At 56.1% G+C, this 17,665-nt stretch overlaps 1 protein-coding gene and 1 long non-coding RNA gene across 3 annotated transcripts in view; both read right to left on the reverse strand.

Annotated features, from left to right (window-relative positions):
- The window catches only part of PMEPA1 (prostate transmembrane protein, androgen induced 1), a 44,665-nt gene extending 32,357 nt beyond the window's left edge, over positions 1-12,308 (reverse strand). The window contains exon 1 of one of the 2 annotated variants that reach the window (XM_040575538.1): positions 11,943-12,308. In XM_040575538.1, coding sequence (XP_040431472.1) covers positions 11,943-12,045 — 103 coding nt within the window. In that variant the 5' untranslated portion in view covers positions 12,046-12,308. The remainder of the gene's footprint in view (positions 1-11,942) is intronic. The other variant, XM_040575537.1, reaches the window with a different exon arrangement.
- Positions 12,309-12,896: 588 nt separating this feature from the next.
- LOC121078885 lies at positions 12,897-16,315 on the reverse strand. Its single transcript, XR_005824773.1, has 2 exons — positions 14,887-16,315; positions 12,897-14,590 (listed from the first exon to the last, which is right to left on the reverse strand). It is a non-coding gene; the product is annotated as an uncharacterized LOC121078885 (long non-coding RNA).
- Positions 16,316-17,665: the final 1,350 nt, after the last annotated feature.

The raw sequence follows: 17,665 nt of genomic DNA on the forward strand, positions 1-17,665 counted from the left end.
TTTTTGGTTGCATTCGCAAAAAGATTCCCAAAAGCAGGCAAAAGCACCGCGGGCGCTGATGTGGCAAGGCTTGGCTGCAGGAGCCAGCCCCATGCCAGCAGTGGGGCCATTGGGGTGCCACTGACACGGGTGCCACCGAGCTGGCTGAAAGCAGAAGTGCCCGTGGTGCCGAGCAGTGGGGTCTGCGCGGGGCTGGGGACGCGGCGTTTCCTGCAGAGCGCAGCAGCAAGGTGGGAAGGGGACGGCAAAGCCCTGAAGCAGCGAGGGCTAAGACCCCAGAGGAGCACTCGGGCCACCCTCAGGCTTTGCTCATCGCCACTCGCAACTTCACTGCACGGACCGTGGGCAACGCGCTCCCGAGCATGCAAGGCTTTGCGGGACACTGCCTCTGCAACGCCGGACAGCCAGCAGCAGCTCGTAACCGCACCAGCGCCCAGCCAAGATACGCTCCCCCGTCGGCAGATGGGATTTATTGCGGATGATTCGGCCTGGAATAAAAACATCAGCCCCACCTCTCGCAGCGTATTTACTGAAAGCCACTAAACATTAAACAGAGGCAAAAAGTGTACACCAGCAACATCTGGAATTTATCCCTTCCTGCCTCCGCAAAAAAATAGATAAATCATGCCCTATTCTTTTTGAGAAAGAAAAGTGATTATATAGAATTACAATGCTGGAAGAAGATAGAGAAGAGCAGAGATTTTCTTTGAAATGCTGTTTGGGCAGTTAAAAAGGGATAGTTCCAAAGAAGAAACAAATCACATCTCAGCTTCTTCCACCCTGTCTCAGTGCCAGGCTTTCCTCCCATATGCTGGCTAAGACACTCCTAGGAAAGCAAATGAGTTTTCCTCCTTGCAAGACCTTTCGTAAGCTCGAAAGAAAACCAACTCTAAGTCCTAACCGGCTGAAGATACCTCCAAGAAATGATCATTCCTCCAATTCCTGCCAGGAAGATTCAGAGGAGCCTTGCTGCCTGTGGAGAGGAGCTACCTGGGGACCAGCTGGCCAGGAGAGGAAGGGTCAGTTGTTACCCAAGAGAGCCGATGCTCTGTCTCTCCCAACGGAAGAACGGAAAGGCTTCAAATATAGAAAGAGGAAAGGCTATCTGGATTGCTGTAAGGATGCAGGGTCAAAACACGATACCCTTCACTTCCTCGGGCTCCCAGTCCCAGAGCAGCTGGGTGACAGCTCTGGGGCAAACAAAGCCACCCACCGCTCTCCTCCAAGCCCACAGAAGTGCCTACAGCCACAAAATTATCCAGCTTTAACTAGCTGCATTGATCGGGCTGGAAAACAATGCTGCGGTTCTTGGCATGATCGCAGTCAGGAGGGCACAGCTGCGGGAACAACCCGTTTCTCACCTGCTCGCCCTTACAGCCCTAAAAATGACACCCCGTGTCCCTGCCAGCCCCAGTGCTGTGGGACGAGCCTGAAGGGCAAACACGGGCGAGGTGGAACCGATGCTCCAGCCGCCTTCCAAACAAAACAGCAAACGACAGATAAATCTGATTTTGCAAACCAGGGCAAGGTTGTTCCTAGAGCCAGTCCCATGGTGTGGCTCCTCAGCCCCCCCGTGGCCCCATCCCCTGAGCAGACTGGATGTAGGATTTCATCGGGACACTGAAGTCAGAGGCCGTAAAATCCCTGCGCAGAAAAACAATTACACCTATTTTTGTAACAGCCAATTTAAGCTTGTATTTAGGTCCCCTCGCATACCCCTGCATTACATAAAGCATTCCTTCCACTTGAAATGTGGATTTTTAAAGGTCGCTTTGCTTAATTTAATAGAGCCTTAACGTGGGTCTGCGAATCTCTGGAAGCATAACCAAGGAAGACACGTGGCTGCGAGACACAGCGTGATCCCGCCGAGAGCAGGCAGCGGAACAGGAGGGGATGAAAAGCACCTCCCGAGCTGTGAACCTGCTGAGCCTGGAGTGCACTCATGGGCTGAAGAGCAGCAAAACCCTGCGGTCAAGTCAAAAGGGATATCCCTGAATACCCGCATGGGGCTGTAAGCCCGGTGTGAGCCTTCCCCTGCTGCCCAGCCACACCAGCTGGGCTGAGCCCTCGCAGCCATGCTGCCCTCCAGTCTGAAAGGGCTACTTTCTGAACTTAAGTTATATAAATGCAGCCATCTTTGTTTGTTTAAAAAAAAAAAAAACACTGCGCTAATAAAAAGCAGAAAGCAAATCTTTTAAATTGAGACTGTCCATCACGTTTATCATTCCTTACTGTTCAGGCCCGGGTGGCAAGTCAATGGACACCGAGAAGTATTTACCAAGAAAACCCAAGAGGATGCGGAGGATTAAGAGCCACCAGCAGACCCAGGAGGTGCAGAACCCCGTGGGCTGTCCCGCACAGCACCCAGTGCACAGACCTGCACCAGACCCAGCCTCGCTCCTCAGACAGCCTCTGGGCCATCCGCAGGGCAGCCTCTGCCTGCCTTCGCTGCACGAGCTGAGAAAGGAGCGACTGATGTACGCTGCCATGAGTAAGCCATGCTAGAGAAACACAAAACGCTCATGGCATCACAAGCCAACGACTGGTATCATTAAGTTGTTACGTGTGTGTATGTGAGCATGCTGGAGTGGAAGATGCCCAATGGAAAATGCATCCTCAAATGGAAAAATGCATCTGCAAATTCAAGCAAATTCCTGTTACACTAATATAGCCATAACAACAGAAGAGAGACTCCTGTTTATTATATGGAAAATTATCACAATTTAATATCATTTTACTCCACATTGTGTGAAGCAAGCATCCACAAATCACGTTGCTCCTTAAGGGTCCTAACGGTAGCACCTAACAGGCCAAAGCACCTTCAGAGCTCAGCACCAATGAGCCTGACCTGCACACACGGGACCAAGCCATTGAAGCCAGGAGACCACAATACCAGCAGTGGTGGAAAGGGCAGAAAATCACGGGCAGAGCTGGAACTGCTCCTCTAGGAAAGCAGCATGACATCCCCCAGTAGGGACACTGGCCTCCCGCAGCCTCGGCCAGCTGGGGACACCAACGGCACCAAGAACAAGACTGACACCAGCGCGCTGAGCTCTGATTCCCCCCCCGAGGCCCTAGCAGCAAGCCGGTGTCCTCAAGCTGGCAGCTCCACGACCGGCAGCACTGCAGGCAGGGCAGCACGGGTGAGGTGTGCGAGGCTGGGGGCACAGCATCACTTCTGGGGCATTTTGCGTAGCATGAAGCGCAACAATCAGAGCGCTCAACGGGAACGCTACGGGGGGACTCTCCCACCCTCCCCACACACAGCCCCACAGGCACACAGATTTCCCAGGACTCGTCCAGGGCAGAGCTGCGGGTGGATGGATGGAGGCGGCGAGTGGCTTCAGAGGGACGGTGGTGGGGAGCGGGGCTTGGGAACGCTGGTCTCAGCGCTCAGCACTTAGATGTCTTCAGGAACTCATCCAAATGGCACCGCTCCCTTCCCACTTGCCCTGCAGGTAAAGCTAACATGCGGCTTACACAATCTGTTGACTTAAATAAAGCAAGGGCAGGAGAAGAAAGGGGTTCAGCCATCAGAAGAGGCTCGTCAGTCCTGTGGGCAGCAGTCGGGGTCACTTCCCTCTCCGAAGCACACCACGCACGTCCGTGTCCCGGTCCCCCCTGTGAGCGCATGCTGCAAATGTGCAGCAGGACGGTCAAAGCCTTCCTGGCTTTGGGCAAAGGACAACAAAGTCCCATCGCCAAATTCTTCCACCTTTTTGGCCAGCACCGATGTTTAAATTCAACGTACAGAAATCTAAGTCCAGGAGCTCTGCGCTTGGAGTCCTCCAGACACCAGCGGCACCTCAGCGGTGCCCGCACAAGCGTGACAGGGCCTGGGGGCTCGGGGCCACATCCACAGCCAGATCTCGCAGCGCTCGCTGCGCTCCACTCGCCTCCACAGCCATGAGAGGTTTCTGAAGCACCACGGGCTCTGCAAGCACAAGGTCTGGTCGGGTACACTCATCTCAGGTGCAAAGCCCCTGTGCGCCGTGCAGGTCTCAGCCAACTCAGGCACCCAAGTGGATGGCACGAGCAAACGCTGCCTAACCCAAACCGAAACACCCAAACCTGAACAAAGCGATTCTGAAGCGGGTGCAGCCAGAACTGCTTTTGTTATCAGAGTTACGGAGGGGAAGATTCATTCTCACAATTAGTAAAATAGCACAGAGGTAGAAGAAAGCCACCTTGTAAGACGCAGGTCTGCTTCCCTCCGAGATTCAGAAGCACCGAGGATGCATTTGGGAGGAGAGGCAGCCCACCTGGCCACCACCATCCCTGCTGAGACATCGTGCAGCCATTCTGCATGATGTGCAAATGAGAAATGCTATCAATCATCGTGAACCACAAAGTTAATTATGTATTAAGCCAAATTCTGCATGTAAGGGATATAATAGCTGAGGTCTGCAACGGCAAAGGCCAGGACTTCGCTACTACAAACACACACACTGCACGTTATCGTCTGAATCTCAAGGAAGGTAGAGGAGACTACCAAAGCCATTCCGATGGTGAGTTCCTTGGGAAACATGCTAGACACTCAATCCCTTTCTTGTATCAGACCTATGCTAGCATTTAAACAGAACCTCCTGTAGTGATCTTTAGCAAGGAGCAGATGTGTTTTTTGAGTAATGGTTAGTGTTACTTAACTGGTTATATTCACTAATGTAATTGACACCTATTCCATCATCCTTAATACACCCACTTCTTTCTCCGATACCATAAATAGATTAGAAAAGTTTCTGCAGATGGCCATGACCCCATTTGTTTGTGCACTTAGCCATGTATGAATCACTCTTGGCTTGTAGCAGCACTCTGGAATTACTGAAAGATAACTAGTCGGCACAGACACCAATAAATGAATCATGCTTTCCACAAGACCAAACCTTTGGGCTTTTACAGACTCCAATTACAAAGTAAGAAGAAAAGAACAAAGAAATTACTCAGTCTATTTGCACAAAGTCACGCAGAGTTGATTCATAGTTTTACAGAATTATTACTGACAATCATTTGTAGGGGGTTAGAGTAACAAACCAGCTACTTAACATATTGGGCAGGATGAAGAGAGCGAAAAAAAAAAAATCCCCAAACCACGTCCTGCATATGATTCTTGAAAAGTTGTACTGATTTCTCTGCAAGTGCCTCTTTTCACTGTCACTATGTTCCAGGCCTGGGGGTTAACCAGCTCTCATTCTCCAGGGCTAAATTGTGCTTTGCTGGGCTGCTTGGGCCAGGTTCACAAACGTGGGCAATCCTGCTGCACTTGCTGCAGCGCGCGCGCCTCGTGCCAGCAGAACGCCGCACGCGTGGCTCCTCGTCACCGCCTGCGTGAGCAGGGCCTCGTGAATGGATCTGGGAACTCACATGTGCAAAAACACCTGCATTTCTGGATGTACGATCCTGAATATACACTGCAAGTGAAAGATCAGCCAGTCAGAGGCATTTTATTAAGGACAAGTGCGAGACTGAATACGCCAAACACAAACGTGTGAACCAGTTGAAAGGACTGTGGACATCCACCAACACCGACAACTTGTGAGGCAAGTTTCAGAAGATGTGCAAGATATCTTTACGTAATGCCACAGCCTGTGACAACACTGCCATACACCACAAATAGATTAACCATGCCCTGCTCTACATGGAGCGTAAACCTAGTCTTGCATCAGCTGGGAATCAGAAGTCTGATTACTCGGGAAAATTGGGGATACTGTATCAGTCATAACCTTAGCAATGTTATCTCACTTTACACACTCAAAAAGTAGTGCTCAGTTAAAAAATGGAAAGGTGATGGGGGACTTGGTGCTGCCCTGACCCCCACAACACGCACCAGTGCATCTGAGTGTTACAGCTGCATCTACAAGTCCCACGGCCACGCCGCCTGGTGTCCGCCCCACCAGCACCCCGTAGCAGCGAGGGACGCAGAGTAACAGGGATGGCATCCGACAGAACAAAGTCGCTGGCGTTTTGGAAAAGGATGCAAGCTAAACACGATGCTGTTTGGCTAAGACATCCCAGTGCTGCTACCCTTTGCACTTACCTACGACCCAACTTCACGGGCTCATTGAGCTTGCAGATGAAGCGGGCAGCCTTCCTACACACCAGCTGAACTTGGTGCAGAGCAGAGCTGCCAGCCTCGTACACCTTGGAGTCAGAGCTCAGGACAGGCCAAAAGCAGGACAAAAAGAGCGACTACACAGCTCTGCATCAGTCTGGGAAAACTTGCCTACTTGTCCTTCATCCTTAAGGCCGCTCACTGCCCAACAGAGGTAAACCCAACCCAAACTGGCTACAAGAAGGAAAGATGTTACGCGAGGTTTAAACAAAAAACCTTAATAAATGTTCTCAATTCCTACCCCTCTCCTACTCCATCCCTACTACATAAAGTAAGGCAACGAGCTCTCTTGTATAAGAATATGTAGGCGATGACAACCTCCTCCCTCCAAACAGAGTTTATCTGAGGATGTGCAGCAGATAGAAGGGGAAGAAAAAGGTTCCCACCAGCACCACTACAGCAGCAGCAGGCTGTCTTTAGAAGGCTTCTGAGTCAGGGTCTTCGGGTGCAACAGAAGACTAAAAGGATGCATGTGCTAAATGGTAACGTCCCCTTCCAGGTGGAAAAAAAAGCTAAGTCAGGAACCTGCGATGTCAGGTGGGAGCTCAGCTAAATACTGTACAACATGCTGCAGCAGAAATGCTAATGCAAGCTTAGGTTTCACACTGGAGATATTTCAAAAGATTTGCAAAGCTTTGATAATATTTAACGTCTCTGCTAATTTCTTTTTTTGGTGTAATCATAAATTTACCATAGTAGCCAAAAGATCTGGGATGAACTACAAGTTCCAGCTGGCTGCAAAGCAGACAGGAATAATGTGCGCTGTTACTATTTTCTCTCACAACACACCTCTGCAGAACTGACTTAAAATGAGAAAAGAAATTGTGAAACTGTCATTACAAAGAAGCATTTAAAATGCAGATCAAAGTGCTGCCTTGGAAGCTGTATTCCTTGCCAAAGCATCAAAGCTCTCCTCACTCTCAATAGCTCCCCAAATCCTCTGATTTGGACGATAAACTTCTACAACTGAAATCCATCTGCTTCAAAAAAATAAAAAACAAAACCCAAGAACTCCTTTCTCTGGTTACCAATGACTTCTTTAACGAGTTCTTTTTAAACTATTTTCTTGTAGTGCTAAATCAATTAACTTTCACAGACGGGTGTATGCTTGTGTACACACACAGGCACTACCCCAACACTTCAAGTACTGAGAACTCGGCGCTCAGAGGCGTGCAGGTAGGTGGTCTCGTGCACAATGCCTGTGCTGTGGACCTGCACCCCGAGGGGTGCCAAGCCCGCAGCGATGCAGCAGCCCGCAGGACCGGATCCAAAAGGCAGAGAGGCAAGGTCAGATCCCGGTCCCATAGAGGGGAATCCTGCCCCAAAATCCTGGTGCAGCGCAAGCAGTGCCTCCGCGGGGCTGATCCCCGACGTGTTTCCTCACCTAGGACCTGCCGAGCGACCTGCCTTCCGCCACCCAAAAGAATTATAAAATAATCAGGCGGCAATTTCGCCCCGCAGACGGGATGAGCACTGCGAAAAACATCCCCAGCGACATTAATGACTCCTTTGCTTTATGGACGTCTGGGAGTGTGCTCACGGTGTGAACAAAGTTTCTAGCTAATTGCAGCAAAGTGGCCCTTGCACAGCTCTCCTCGCGAGCTGCCCAGCCAGGTTTTATTACCTCGGATGTAATCAGCCACCAGGAGATGCACGGTATCAGGGAACCTGAAGGATCTGATTAGATAAACTGCACACCACGCATGGATCTCCCTGCAGGAAGCGAAGTGGCAGTCGGGTTTTAAAATGAAAAGCCATTGCAAATAAATGACCTTTCTTAGCTAATTAGAGTTACCAAATTCTGACGGTTGCTGTTACCTGAAACAAGACCAACAGACATGACTGCACAGTGAGTTACTCAGGAAAGGAGCTGGACTCTAATTACTGCCTATTAGTGACACCGTGTATTTTGGTACTTCCCTTGGAAAGGTCTCCTCACGTCTATCCATTTATAATTTAGGTTTACAAATTCATTCTAAAGCTGGACTTATCTAACCGCCAACTCTCAGCCCTGGAAAGCTAAAAATATTAGTATATTTGGTGAGGAACAGCAAATAGAAATAAATAAGCAGAGGGAAGGTGTGTTGGTAGGTATTCTTCTCTCCATCTGCAAAGCAAGCAGCACTGTGAGGCTCATTCAGCACCCTGAAATTTTTTTTGGGGGGGGTCAGATCCCACCTTGGGAGCTCTTGGCTTGAAGGAAAGCAGTAGGGGTGCTGCATGTCACGCACTCTTCAGTGCCAGTGCTCTCACAGGCAGGATCTGAAAGCATAATACCGGGTGAAACGAAGGCAAGCCAGAGGCTTGTTCAGGGGGCGGAGGAGATGCACCACCTTCAGACACAGCCTAACAGGACTTACTGTGTCAAACACCCTCCCGAATACACCCTGATGCTGAGGGAAGAGGAGGCATTAGCCAGATCGTGTTTCCGTGCTGCATTATGCATGATTCGAGGCGCCTCTGGAGCGCGGGTGTCGCGGGGCTGCGACCCGCCTCGCCGGTGGTGCGCGGTGCAACGCGATCCAGGTGTTCACCCAGGGGAGAAGAAAAAAAAAAAAAAAAAAAAAGACTCTCTTTCCTCCCATTTCCTCCTCTGCGTCTTTTAATTCTCCCATTCAACCCTGATTATAAAACGCTCAGATTACATCGCTGCTCGAGGGCACAAAACCAAACCTGCCTTTACGACCCCGGTGCTGCCCCGGCCGGGTGGGTGATGGTGGGAGCGCACCCCGGGGCGCGGTGCTGCTGCTGGGGCGCACCCCGTGGCTGCCCTGGGCGAGAGGCAGCGCCCGGCGTGGATGGAGAGGCAGCCAGGGACACACGGGATTCTCCTGGGTTTGGCCGAAGTCAGACCGAGAGCCACAACCCGAGCACGCTTTGGGAAAACGCTCTGCAGCCGGCTAAGGGGCCGGTGGCAGCCCCGGCTTTCCTGCGGGTGCTCACCTCCTGGGGGAAAACTTGAAGGGGGGAGGAAAAAAGAAGTAAATGTGTATTATGCGCTGTCCTGAAAGAGCCTGGAACTGCCACTGATGCGGCATCAGGGGAGAAACTATCTGCCAAAAAAGCAGCCCTAAGTGGAAAGGAGCGCGATCCCTGCTTGAGCCACCAGCATTTGGTTTGCTATTAAACCGAAGAATGCGAAAACCTCGGAGCCTCGGACAGAAACCTCCCTGCCAGCTCGCTCGGCCCCCCCGGCACCTCGGCTAAGGCCAGCACAGAAGCCAAATCTCCGCAGGACGCACGGTGCAGCAGGACCCCTGCCACCTCCCAGGGCACCCCATCGTCCCAGCCCTTCCTGGGCACCTCAGCCCCTCTGCAAGAACCCCCTGGGGCGCGAAGCAGCCCTAGCACGGGTCAGGTCCCCGCTGCTGGGGCTGGATGCAGAGGGACGGCAATCACGGGATGCTGGAAAACCCACCCGGCGGTGCTGCCCGCTGCGGGCGAGCAGGGAGCTGGCGGGGAGGCAGGCACGCCGCCGCGCCAAATAATTAGTTATTTACGGACTCTTCCGACGCGCAGCTCACCCCTGACCTCCGTCACCCCACCGAGGCGATTAGCGACCACTGCCGCAGACGTCTGGCTGCCCAGCGCCGCCGGCACCACGGCGCGGCCAGGGCAGGCCCCGGCCCCCTCCCCAAACCCCCACGGCCTAATCCTAATCCTAATCTGGGAGCTGCGCAGGGACCAGCTGCTGCCGCCGTGCCGCAGCCCGCTGCGCGGAGCAAACCCTGCGAAGAAATAGTTTTGGGGATCAGTTGCACGGTTAACCTAATTAGAGGGTTAAATTAGAAGAGTTTACAGCTCTGCCACTTTCCCAAAGCATGCCGGCGTGGTAACTTTGGGCTGGGAAATGAGAGAGCATCTGGTGGTAGCTGCCCAGAGGTTCCCTCAAAGTCTTATTGAAAAGGTAAATAAAAGCAAGCCGTCCGAGGGAAGCAATGCTATAAGATGAATTTCTCTCAGGAGGCTCAGCTCTGCCCTCCCCACAGAAGCCAGACAGAGGGGGCAATGGGGTCACGGTCCCCGCAACGCCCCCACAGCCCCCCGGTACCACAGCGGTGAGCCCAGCGCTGCCCGCGGCCGGCAGCAGGCAAATCGAGGCACCGACAGCGACGAAACCTAGCCGAAACGAAGGGAGAAAGAGCAGCGGCGATGGAGCTGGGTGCCAGGCTCCGGGAGGTGACGGGGACAGGCCGGCTGACAGCAGCCATCTGCTCCAGGGGCTCGGGGCCCGTCCGGCCCCAAAAAGGGGCACCCTGAGGGGTCCTGGGGTGTCCCACGTGTCCCCGGTGTGGCACGCACACAGCGCTCAGCCTGGGCACCTGCCTCCCACCGGGCCGGTCCCACGCTGACGAAAAGAAGACGACCAGCACCAAAATGCTCTCGCTGCAAGGTCCAAGCACGAAATGGGAAAGCCAGAGTGCTTCCAACAAACCCTCACGCCAGCAGCCTGGAAGAGAAGGTTTTCCTCCAAAAGGCGCTGCCCCTTCGAATCCCCAACTTTTACCGTACCCGCGAGCCTCGACCAGACACGGAGTCAAGGCTCTGCTCCTCGTAACTGTGTGGGACACAGCTCGTGCTCGCTGACTGGCTGACAGAAAAGAGAACTGTATCTTCGTTATTTACACGCTGCCATTGGTATGCACGTCTAGCCCGGCCTGCTCCAGTCAGGGAAGAATAATGGTCTATTCAGTACCAGCAGTGTTAATAAAATCAGGCAAATCCAGCTTAGTTTTGTCTGAACACGAATGAGATTAAATCAAGATTAAATGTGCATACAGTACAAAGGGGATGGTTTATGCGAGAATTCAGCAGGAACACGTTTCCGTACCGGTGTGCGACCGCCTGCAGAGCTTCCCCGGGACGCAGACACCTGAACGGAGCGAGGCTGAAAGCGGAGGAGGCGCGGGCAGGCGACGCTGGACAAAAGCCACCCGAAATACCCAGGGACGGATGCCGGCCCTAACAAACCGCTCCGCAACCCCGCCGGAGGTAACGGGGCAAAGTCTGTGCTCGCAGGAGCAGGCACGGCTGGGCCGACTTTCCCCTACGCCCACCGCGAGCGAGCCTGCCCCAGCGCCACGCCAGGAGCGTGGCAAAGCGAGCCCCTGCCCCGGGCTCTCGTTTTGGGCCAGTTTGCACCGGGTTTAGGTCCGGGGGCACGCAGCGAGGTGTTCGGCGGGGTACAACCTGACGTGCCACCCAGCCCGGGACACCCCAAAACCCTTCCCCTCGCGGAAAGCGCCACAGCAGCCAGCTGAGTCCCGTTTCCCAGCCCGGCAGGGCTCTCCCCCATCTCCGAGTCCTTCGTGGCCAGAGGGGCGAGGGCCAGCGGCAGCCAGGCGGCGGTGGCCACGGAGGGCAGGCGCCGTCCTCGCCGCTCCCCGGAGCTCCCGCAGCCCGGGTGGCCGGGGCCAGCAGAGGGGGGACGACCGGGGGGAACCGGGACAACCGGGCACGGCTCCCCGGGAGGGGGCTCGGGGCCCCCCGGCACCGCCCGGCGGGGGCAGAGGGGAGCGGCTCGGGGGGGCTCCGGCGGCCAGGAGGGAACCCGAGGTGCGGGAGGCGGCGGTGCCGGGGTGGCCCCGGGGCCACGCGTGTCGCCTCCCCGCGTCACCTCCCACGAGCGTCACCCCCCCCCACGAGTGGCACCAATCCCGCGTGTCACCCCCCCACGCGTACACCCCCACGCGTGCACCCCCCATGCGTGAACCCCCCCCACGCATGCACCCCCCCCCAGGCGTGCACACTCAATGCAGGCTGCCCCCGTTGCACACTCCCCCCTTGCACACTCCCCCCCTTGCACACTCCCCCCAGCCGGACGGGCACTTACTGATCTCCATGCTCTGGAACAAAGACCTTTTGCAGTTGCATGTGCAGGACACATTGGGCTGAAGAGCTACGGCCGTGCTGTTCAGACCCATTAAGTTATACATTTAAAAAAAAAAAAAAAAAAAAAAAGGAGGAAAAAGGAAAAAAAAAATTATTAAAAAAAAAAAAAAGAAGGCGACGGCGACACAAAGAACTTCCCGGCCGCCGAGCGCTCTCCGGGCAGCACCACATAAAGCCGGGGCTCCTCCTCGGCGCGTGGGGGGGAGCCGGGGGGAGGGCAATGCAGCTGCGAGCAAAAATTGGAAATAAAAAACCCGGCGCGGCGCAGCGCCCCCCCCCCCGCAGCGGCACGGCCCGGCACGGCACGGCCCCGCCGAGCCCCCTCTGCTCGGCTGCCGCTGGGCCGCTGGGGGCGGCGGCCCCGCGCTTGCTTGCTTTCTTTCTTTAATTAATTAATTATTTTTTTTTGGGGGGGGTGCGATGCGATCGCTGCCCGCCCCCCCCTCCCCTCCCCTCCCCTCCCCCCCCCCCCGCAGCTCATTCACGGCCCCGCGGCCGCCGCCAGCCGCGGGCGGGCCCCGTGACGTCAGCGCCAGACGGGGGCTGCCCCTCGCACCGCCCCCCCCCCCCCCCCCCCCCGTAACCCCCCCGGGGGCTCCCGCCCGGCCCCGCTCGCCCCAAGCCCCCCCCTCCAAAGCCGCAGCCCCCCGGGGTGCCCCGCCTGGGGAGGGCCCCGACGTGACGACGGGGGGGATTTGGGGGGAAAAATGGGGGTTTTGGGGGCGGGGGGGGGGCTCGCCGCGATGTTGCGCTGTTTGCTCCCGCGGACCCCAAAACGCGCGGATTTCGGGTGGTTTTCTGGCAGCCTGAGAATGGAGCCCGGCCGCTTTTAGCGAGGAAAAAAGGGAAAAACTTCATCCCTCCCCCGAGGGCTCGGTGTGCCGAGGTGTAGTCAAACCTTCTTTTTTTTTTTCCTTTTCTTTTTTTTCCTTTTCTTTTTTTTCCTTTTTTTTTTTTTTTTTTGAAATAAACCTGAGAAAGCGGGGGGTTATAATGCAAATGCTGGAAGCAGCTTTGCCGTGCTGGGGCGAAGGAGCTGCTGCTCGGTGAACGCTGCTCCTGGGAGATGCAGGCAGCCCCGGCACCTTCCCGGGGTGCCCTCTCCCCGTGAGCCCCCACAGCTGCGATTTAGGGTCGGGGACTGGCGACGAGCCCCCAGGATTGCACTGCGAGGGCCGTGTGTGCCCCCGTGAAAACCCCGACCCTTGTGCAAAGCCGGAGGTGGATGGATGGTGCCAAGGCCGGCGCCGCTTTGCTCATGGGGAAGCTTCGATTCGTACTCCCCTCCCCAAAAATAGGATTTCTTTCTCCACGATTATTTACAAACCAACGTTAAATAAGCGCCTGCGCTTCACAAAGACTCCGGAGGCCCCGTCTGGTCCTGAGAAAACGCCCGGAGAGGAGGAACGAGGAATTGCCAGGTTGTTTAATCTTTTACTCCTTGCCACCCGCCAGATGGTAACTCCCAGCGCTTACTAATCCGCGGGAGCCACGGCAGAGGATCGCGCCTCTTGGGTGGAAGCAAGCTTCGAGGTTTGGCTTCCCGGCGCTGCTCAGAGGCGCTGCCGAACCCCAGGGGCCCGGGGAGCGATGTGGAAGCCCCTCTGGGAGCCCCTCCTGGAGCTCGCTCCGCAGGCAGCAGCCTCGGCCCGCGGGGAGCATGGGCGGGCGCTGGGGGCTCGGGGCCCGCTCAGCCCCTTCCCAGGCTGTGGCGAGGTTCTGGGAAAGAAATCATCGCTGTGACTGCCGTCAGTCGTGGCAGGCACACTGTGAGCGTCCACAAATGGCTTGCCAAAAATTACCTGGAAAAAACCTACGCAAGGAGCGGGAATCAAGCACTTCCAACCCTATTTTTATATCCTGCTCCCAGCTTCAGTTTCCTCATCTGTGACGTGGGAGGAGTGACGCTCACCTGCCTTTTGGCTTCGTCCCTTCCACTTGGTACTGCAGTTGCAATTTCTTTTGTGCCAGGCAAATTTGTAGAAACGCTTTGTGAGGAGGTGAGGAGTGGGCCGAGGGCCTGCCCGCCTCGGGAGGGCCAGCTCCCAGGGCAGAGCGAGGCGCACGCAGCAACCCGGGCCGCACGCCCACTTCAGACAGTGTTATGTGCCGACCCACTTTGTTATTATTCAGCTGGAAACGCGGTGGTGTCATTGTAAAGCAAATGGCGACTGAGTATCAGAGACCCAACCCCAACATTTTAGATTTTTTCTGACATTTTAAGACACAGACGCGGCCCATCCTAAAATGATCATAAGGTCACAAACACAACTATAAGTAATAAACTGTTCTTCAGCAGCATGTGCAAGCCCTGACTGAAGGATTTTGTGTCCTCTCTCCATCCCAGGTGCCTTTTGCAGCCCCCAGGGCTTTGCCCAGCAGCCCGGGCACAGGCAGAGGGGTCAGGGCCGGCGGCCCCCGGCAGGCAGGAGGAGCCCTGGGCCAAGCGCCCGGTGCAAGACGTCCGCCCTCGCCGTGAATCAGCCTGCTGGTTCGGGGGCAGTTTTTACAAGTTTGCCGAGCTTTGGTGGAGGGAGGCTCCAGTTTCAGATGCAGGCCGATGCAAGTTCACACATCGTCCTAACCCTCCTGAAAAAAAAATAAAGAGAGAAGAAAAATAACTGTTTGCAAGTCGATGCTGGTTTAAAAATGCGCTGTTTACCACTATCCCCGTTTCATCTGAACGACTCACGTGGCTGTAAGAACAATCAGCATTTTTCCACCATGATTTAAGAACAAATAATTAAAGTCATCCCAGATGGGCTTGTAAAAATTAGAGTACATCAGCTAACTTTAAATGACTTATCCTGTTCCTGTGCTGACGCTACCCACCCTCCAACCCGCTGCAGTTTTTCAGTTTCTTCTGTACCAGCACCGAGCGCTACCTGGCTGGTGCGATACTTCTGGACACCAATTTTTGTCGATTTTGGCACCTGCGTCCTGTCACTGTTGAGCTTTTCTCGGTTTCTTTTTATGTTCTCCCTAGAGGCGCCGCTGCTGGCTCCAGGAAGCGCGTGGGCACCGCGAGAGCGGCGCTTCCTGCTTCTCGAGCTCCCAGGGTGAGCCGGGGCAGCTCTCTGCGCCTCACCTCCTTCCGCGCGGTGGAAAGGGAGGGACCCAGGGGAGCTTTGACAAGATTCGAGGTCCTCGAAAGTGAATTGCACAGACACATCGCTCTGCTCTGGGTACTCGGGGCTGTAACATCATCTTGCCCCTTGCCACACCAGCACCACTCATTTACCTGTGCAATCACGTTGGTGTCTTTGCTTTTATTCCTCACGGCAGCACTTGAGCGTTAGTTAAAGATTTGAATGACCCTGCATAATCGCTGTAGTGCAACGCTAAGGATAAATTCATAAACGTAATTGGGAAGAGAGATCCATATTAGAAATAAGTAACCCTAAGAGTCAAATCATCTCCTTCCCTAAGTGGTTGAGGAGATCTAAAGAAAAACAAAACAAAAAATTCAACAACTCCCCAAAGATTTGTTAACTAAACAGTTGTCCATTAAGGAGACCAAATATTTCACAGCATTAGTCTTTGGATTAATGTTAAATCGATACGCACTAACGCAATAGGGCAATAGTTACCATGGTGAATAATTCTATATTTATTTTCAAGCAAGCCTTATTTCGAACAATTCCAGACACGGTTTCTGCTTTCTGGTTACTAAAGTCTTTATTTATTTATTTTTTAACTGTTTGGTACCAGGAACTCTGGATTTTCTCCCTGACAATTGTAACAAGATCTCTGCCGCGATAGAGAACAATGCTGGGCAGGGACACAGATGCTCGCCAGTTTCTTGTTTCCCTTTGAAAGTCAGCACAGATTAATCTCAGGTATGATTTAAAGCGCAGCAGCTATTCTGAATTAATTCCTCAGTAGACGAGCCCTCATTGTTGTCTGGAACATCAGACGCGTTTCCTTCTGAGGCTTCGTCCCATGCGATACGTGTTAATAACCTACCGCAAACACGATCCCACCTGAAGTGATCCCAAACGCCCACCTGCATCTTCCCTGCTGATTTACCGCTCTGCCCGCTGTCCGTGCCCCGTGGCCTCTCCCCGGGTCACTTTCCCTCCCAGTCCCCTCTTATCTCCCACCTCCCTTTGAGCCCGGACCCCTTGTCCTTCCCCAGGGCCCTGTCGGGACAGTGGCATGGGGGCCCGGCGGCCCTCAACAGCCCCCGGGTGCTCTCTCCCTCCCTGCACAGCCCCGCGCTGGGGCCCACGTGGCTGGTGCCATGCCCACCCAGGGGGGCCAAAACCTCAGCGAGCGTTGGTTCATAATGCGCGTTTGTGGAAGCCACCAGCACGTTCCTCCACCCCGTTCTACCTCAGCGGGGACCAGAGAAGAGGCTCCGGGGACCAGACACGTTCGCCCCGCAGGGCGGCCCTGCGGGGAGCTGGGTGCCCCGAGCGCCATCACCCTGCGCCTTCACAGCCCCAATGGGCGGTGCTCGTCCCCTCGTCCCCAAAACCACGAGGAGCAAAACCAGGTGGCGGGCGTGACATCAGACAGCGCTGGGGGAGAGCGTCAAAACACCCCGAGATGAGCTAAGGCGTGCGGTGCCAGCACGGCCCAGCAGACACCGGACAGCCGGACACACGGACAGCACACCGCACGGCTCCAGGCGAGCCCCCCGGCCCTGCCTGGGCACCTGGGGGGCTCCCAGCAGCTCGGAGAGCAAGGGGTGGGCACCCCCAGCCCGGCCACGCGGGGACGCGGAGCCGCCGGGAGCGGGCCCGCAGGGACCCCCCGGGGCCCCTGCCCTGGGTGCCCGGAGCTGGGGTGAGCTCCTCCCGCCCCCCCCCCCGCCGCGGGCGCTGCCCCTTTAAATCCCCCAGACGCCGCGGGGGCGGCCCCAGACGGCGCGCGGTGTCACGGGCGGGCCTGGCCCCGCCCCCTCCGCATGCAAACGCTCAGCCAATCACAAGCGGGGCGGCCGGGCCGCCGGGCTCCGAGCAGCCAATCAGCGGTGGGAGGCGGGGCCGCCGCCACCCCCCCCCCCGCCGCCGTGCGGGCTGGCTGTCCACGTGGGGCGGGGCCGTGACCGCGCGGTGACCCGGGGCCGTGACAAAGGCTCCGCTCGCGCCTTCCCGCGCCGCCGCCTTAAAGGGGCCGCGCCCGCGGGGGCGCGCGGGGCAGTGGCGGGGGCGCGCACCGGGGTCTGGCGGCGGCGGCGGGCGCCCGGTGCTGGGGCCGGGGTTGGCAGTGCCTGGGGTCATAGGGCCGTGCCTGTGGCCGTGCACACGCGTGCGTGAGGTGGTGCAGGGCACGACTTGGACACCTCCCGTGTCCCAGCACCCTTGGGTGGGGGCGCCGGGGCTGGGCCATCACCCGCTGCGGCCACCGCTGGGCTCAGCCCCTGGGGTTGGGTGTTTGGTGCCCTCAGGGAGCCCCCAGCACCGCTCCGCAAGCAGTCCGAGGGAGGGGAGGCCAGGGAGAAGCACGGGGGTGAGACGGGGGCTGCGGGTGCTTTATGGCCCAGCAGAAGGACAGACCCCCGGCAGCAGCCGAGCACGGGGCTCAGCAGCACGCTGCCACCGAGGCCCCTTGTCAGCGAGCAAGCAGCAGAACTCAGCCTCTGCATGCAGGCCGCGGCCCGGAGGCCATGCGGGCGGCCTAGCCCCGCGCTCGGCGTCGCCACCTGACAAACGTGCT

Source organism: Cygnus olor, chromosome 16 (genome assembly GCF_009769625.2).
Source record: "Cygnus olor isolate bCygOlo1 chromosome 16, bCygOlo1.pri.v2, whole genome shotgun sequence".
Taxonomy (NCBI): domain Eukaryota; kingdom Metazoa; phylum Chordata; class Aves; order Anseriformes; family Anatidae; genus Cygnus; species Cygnus olor.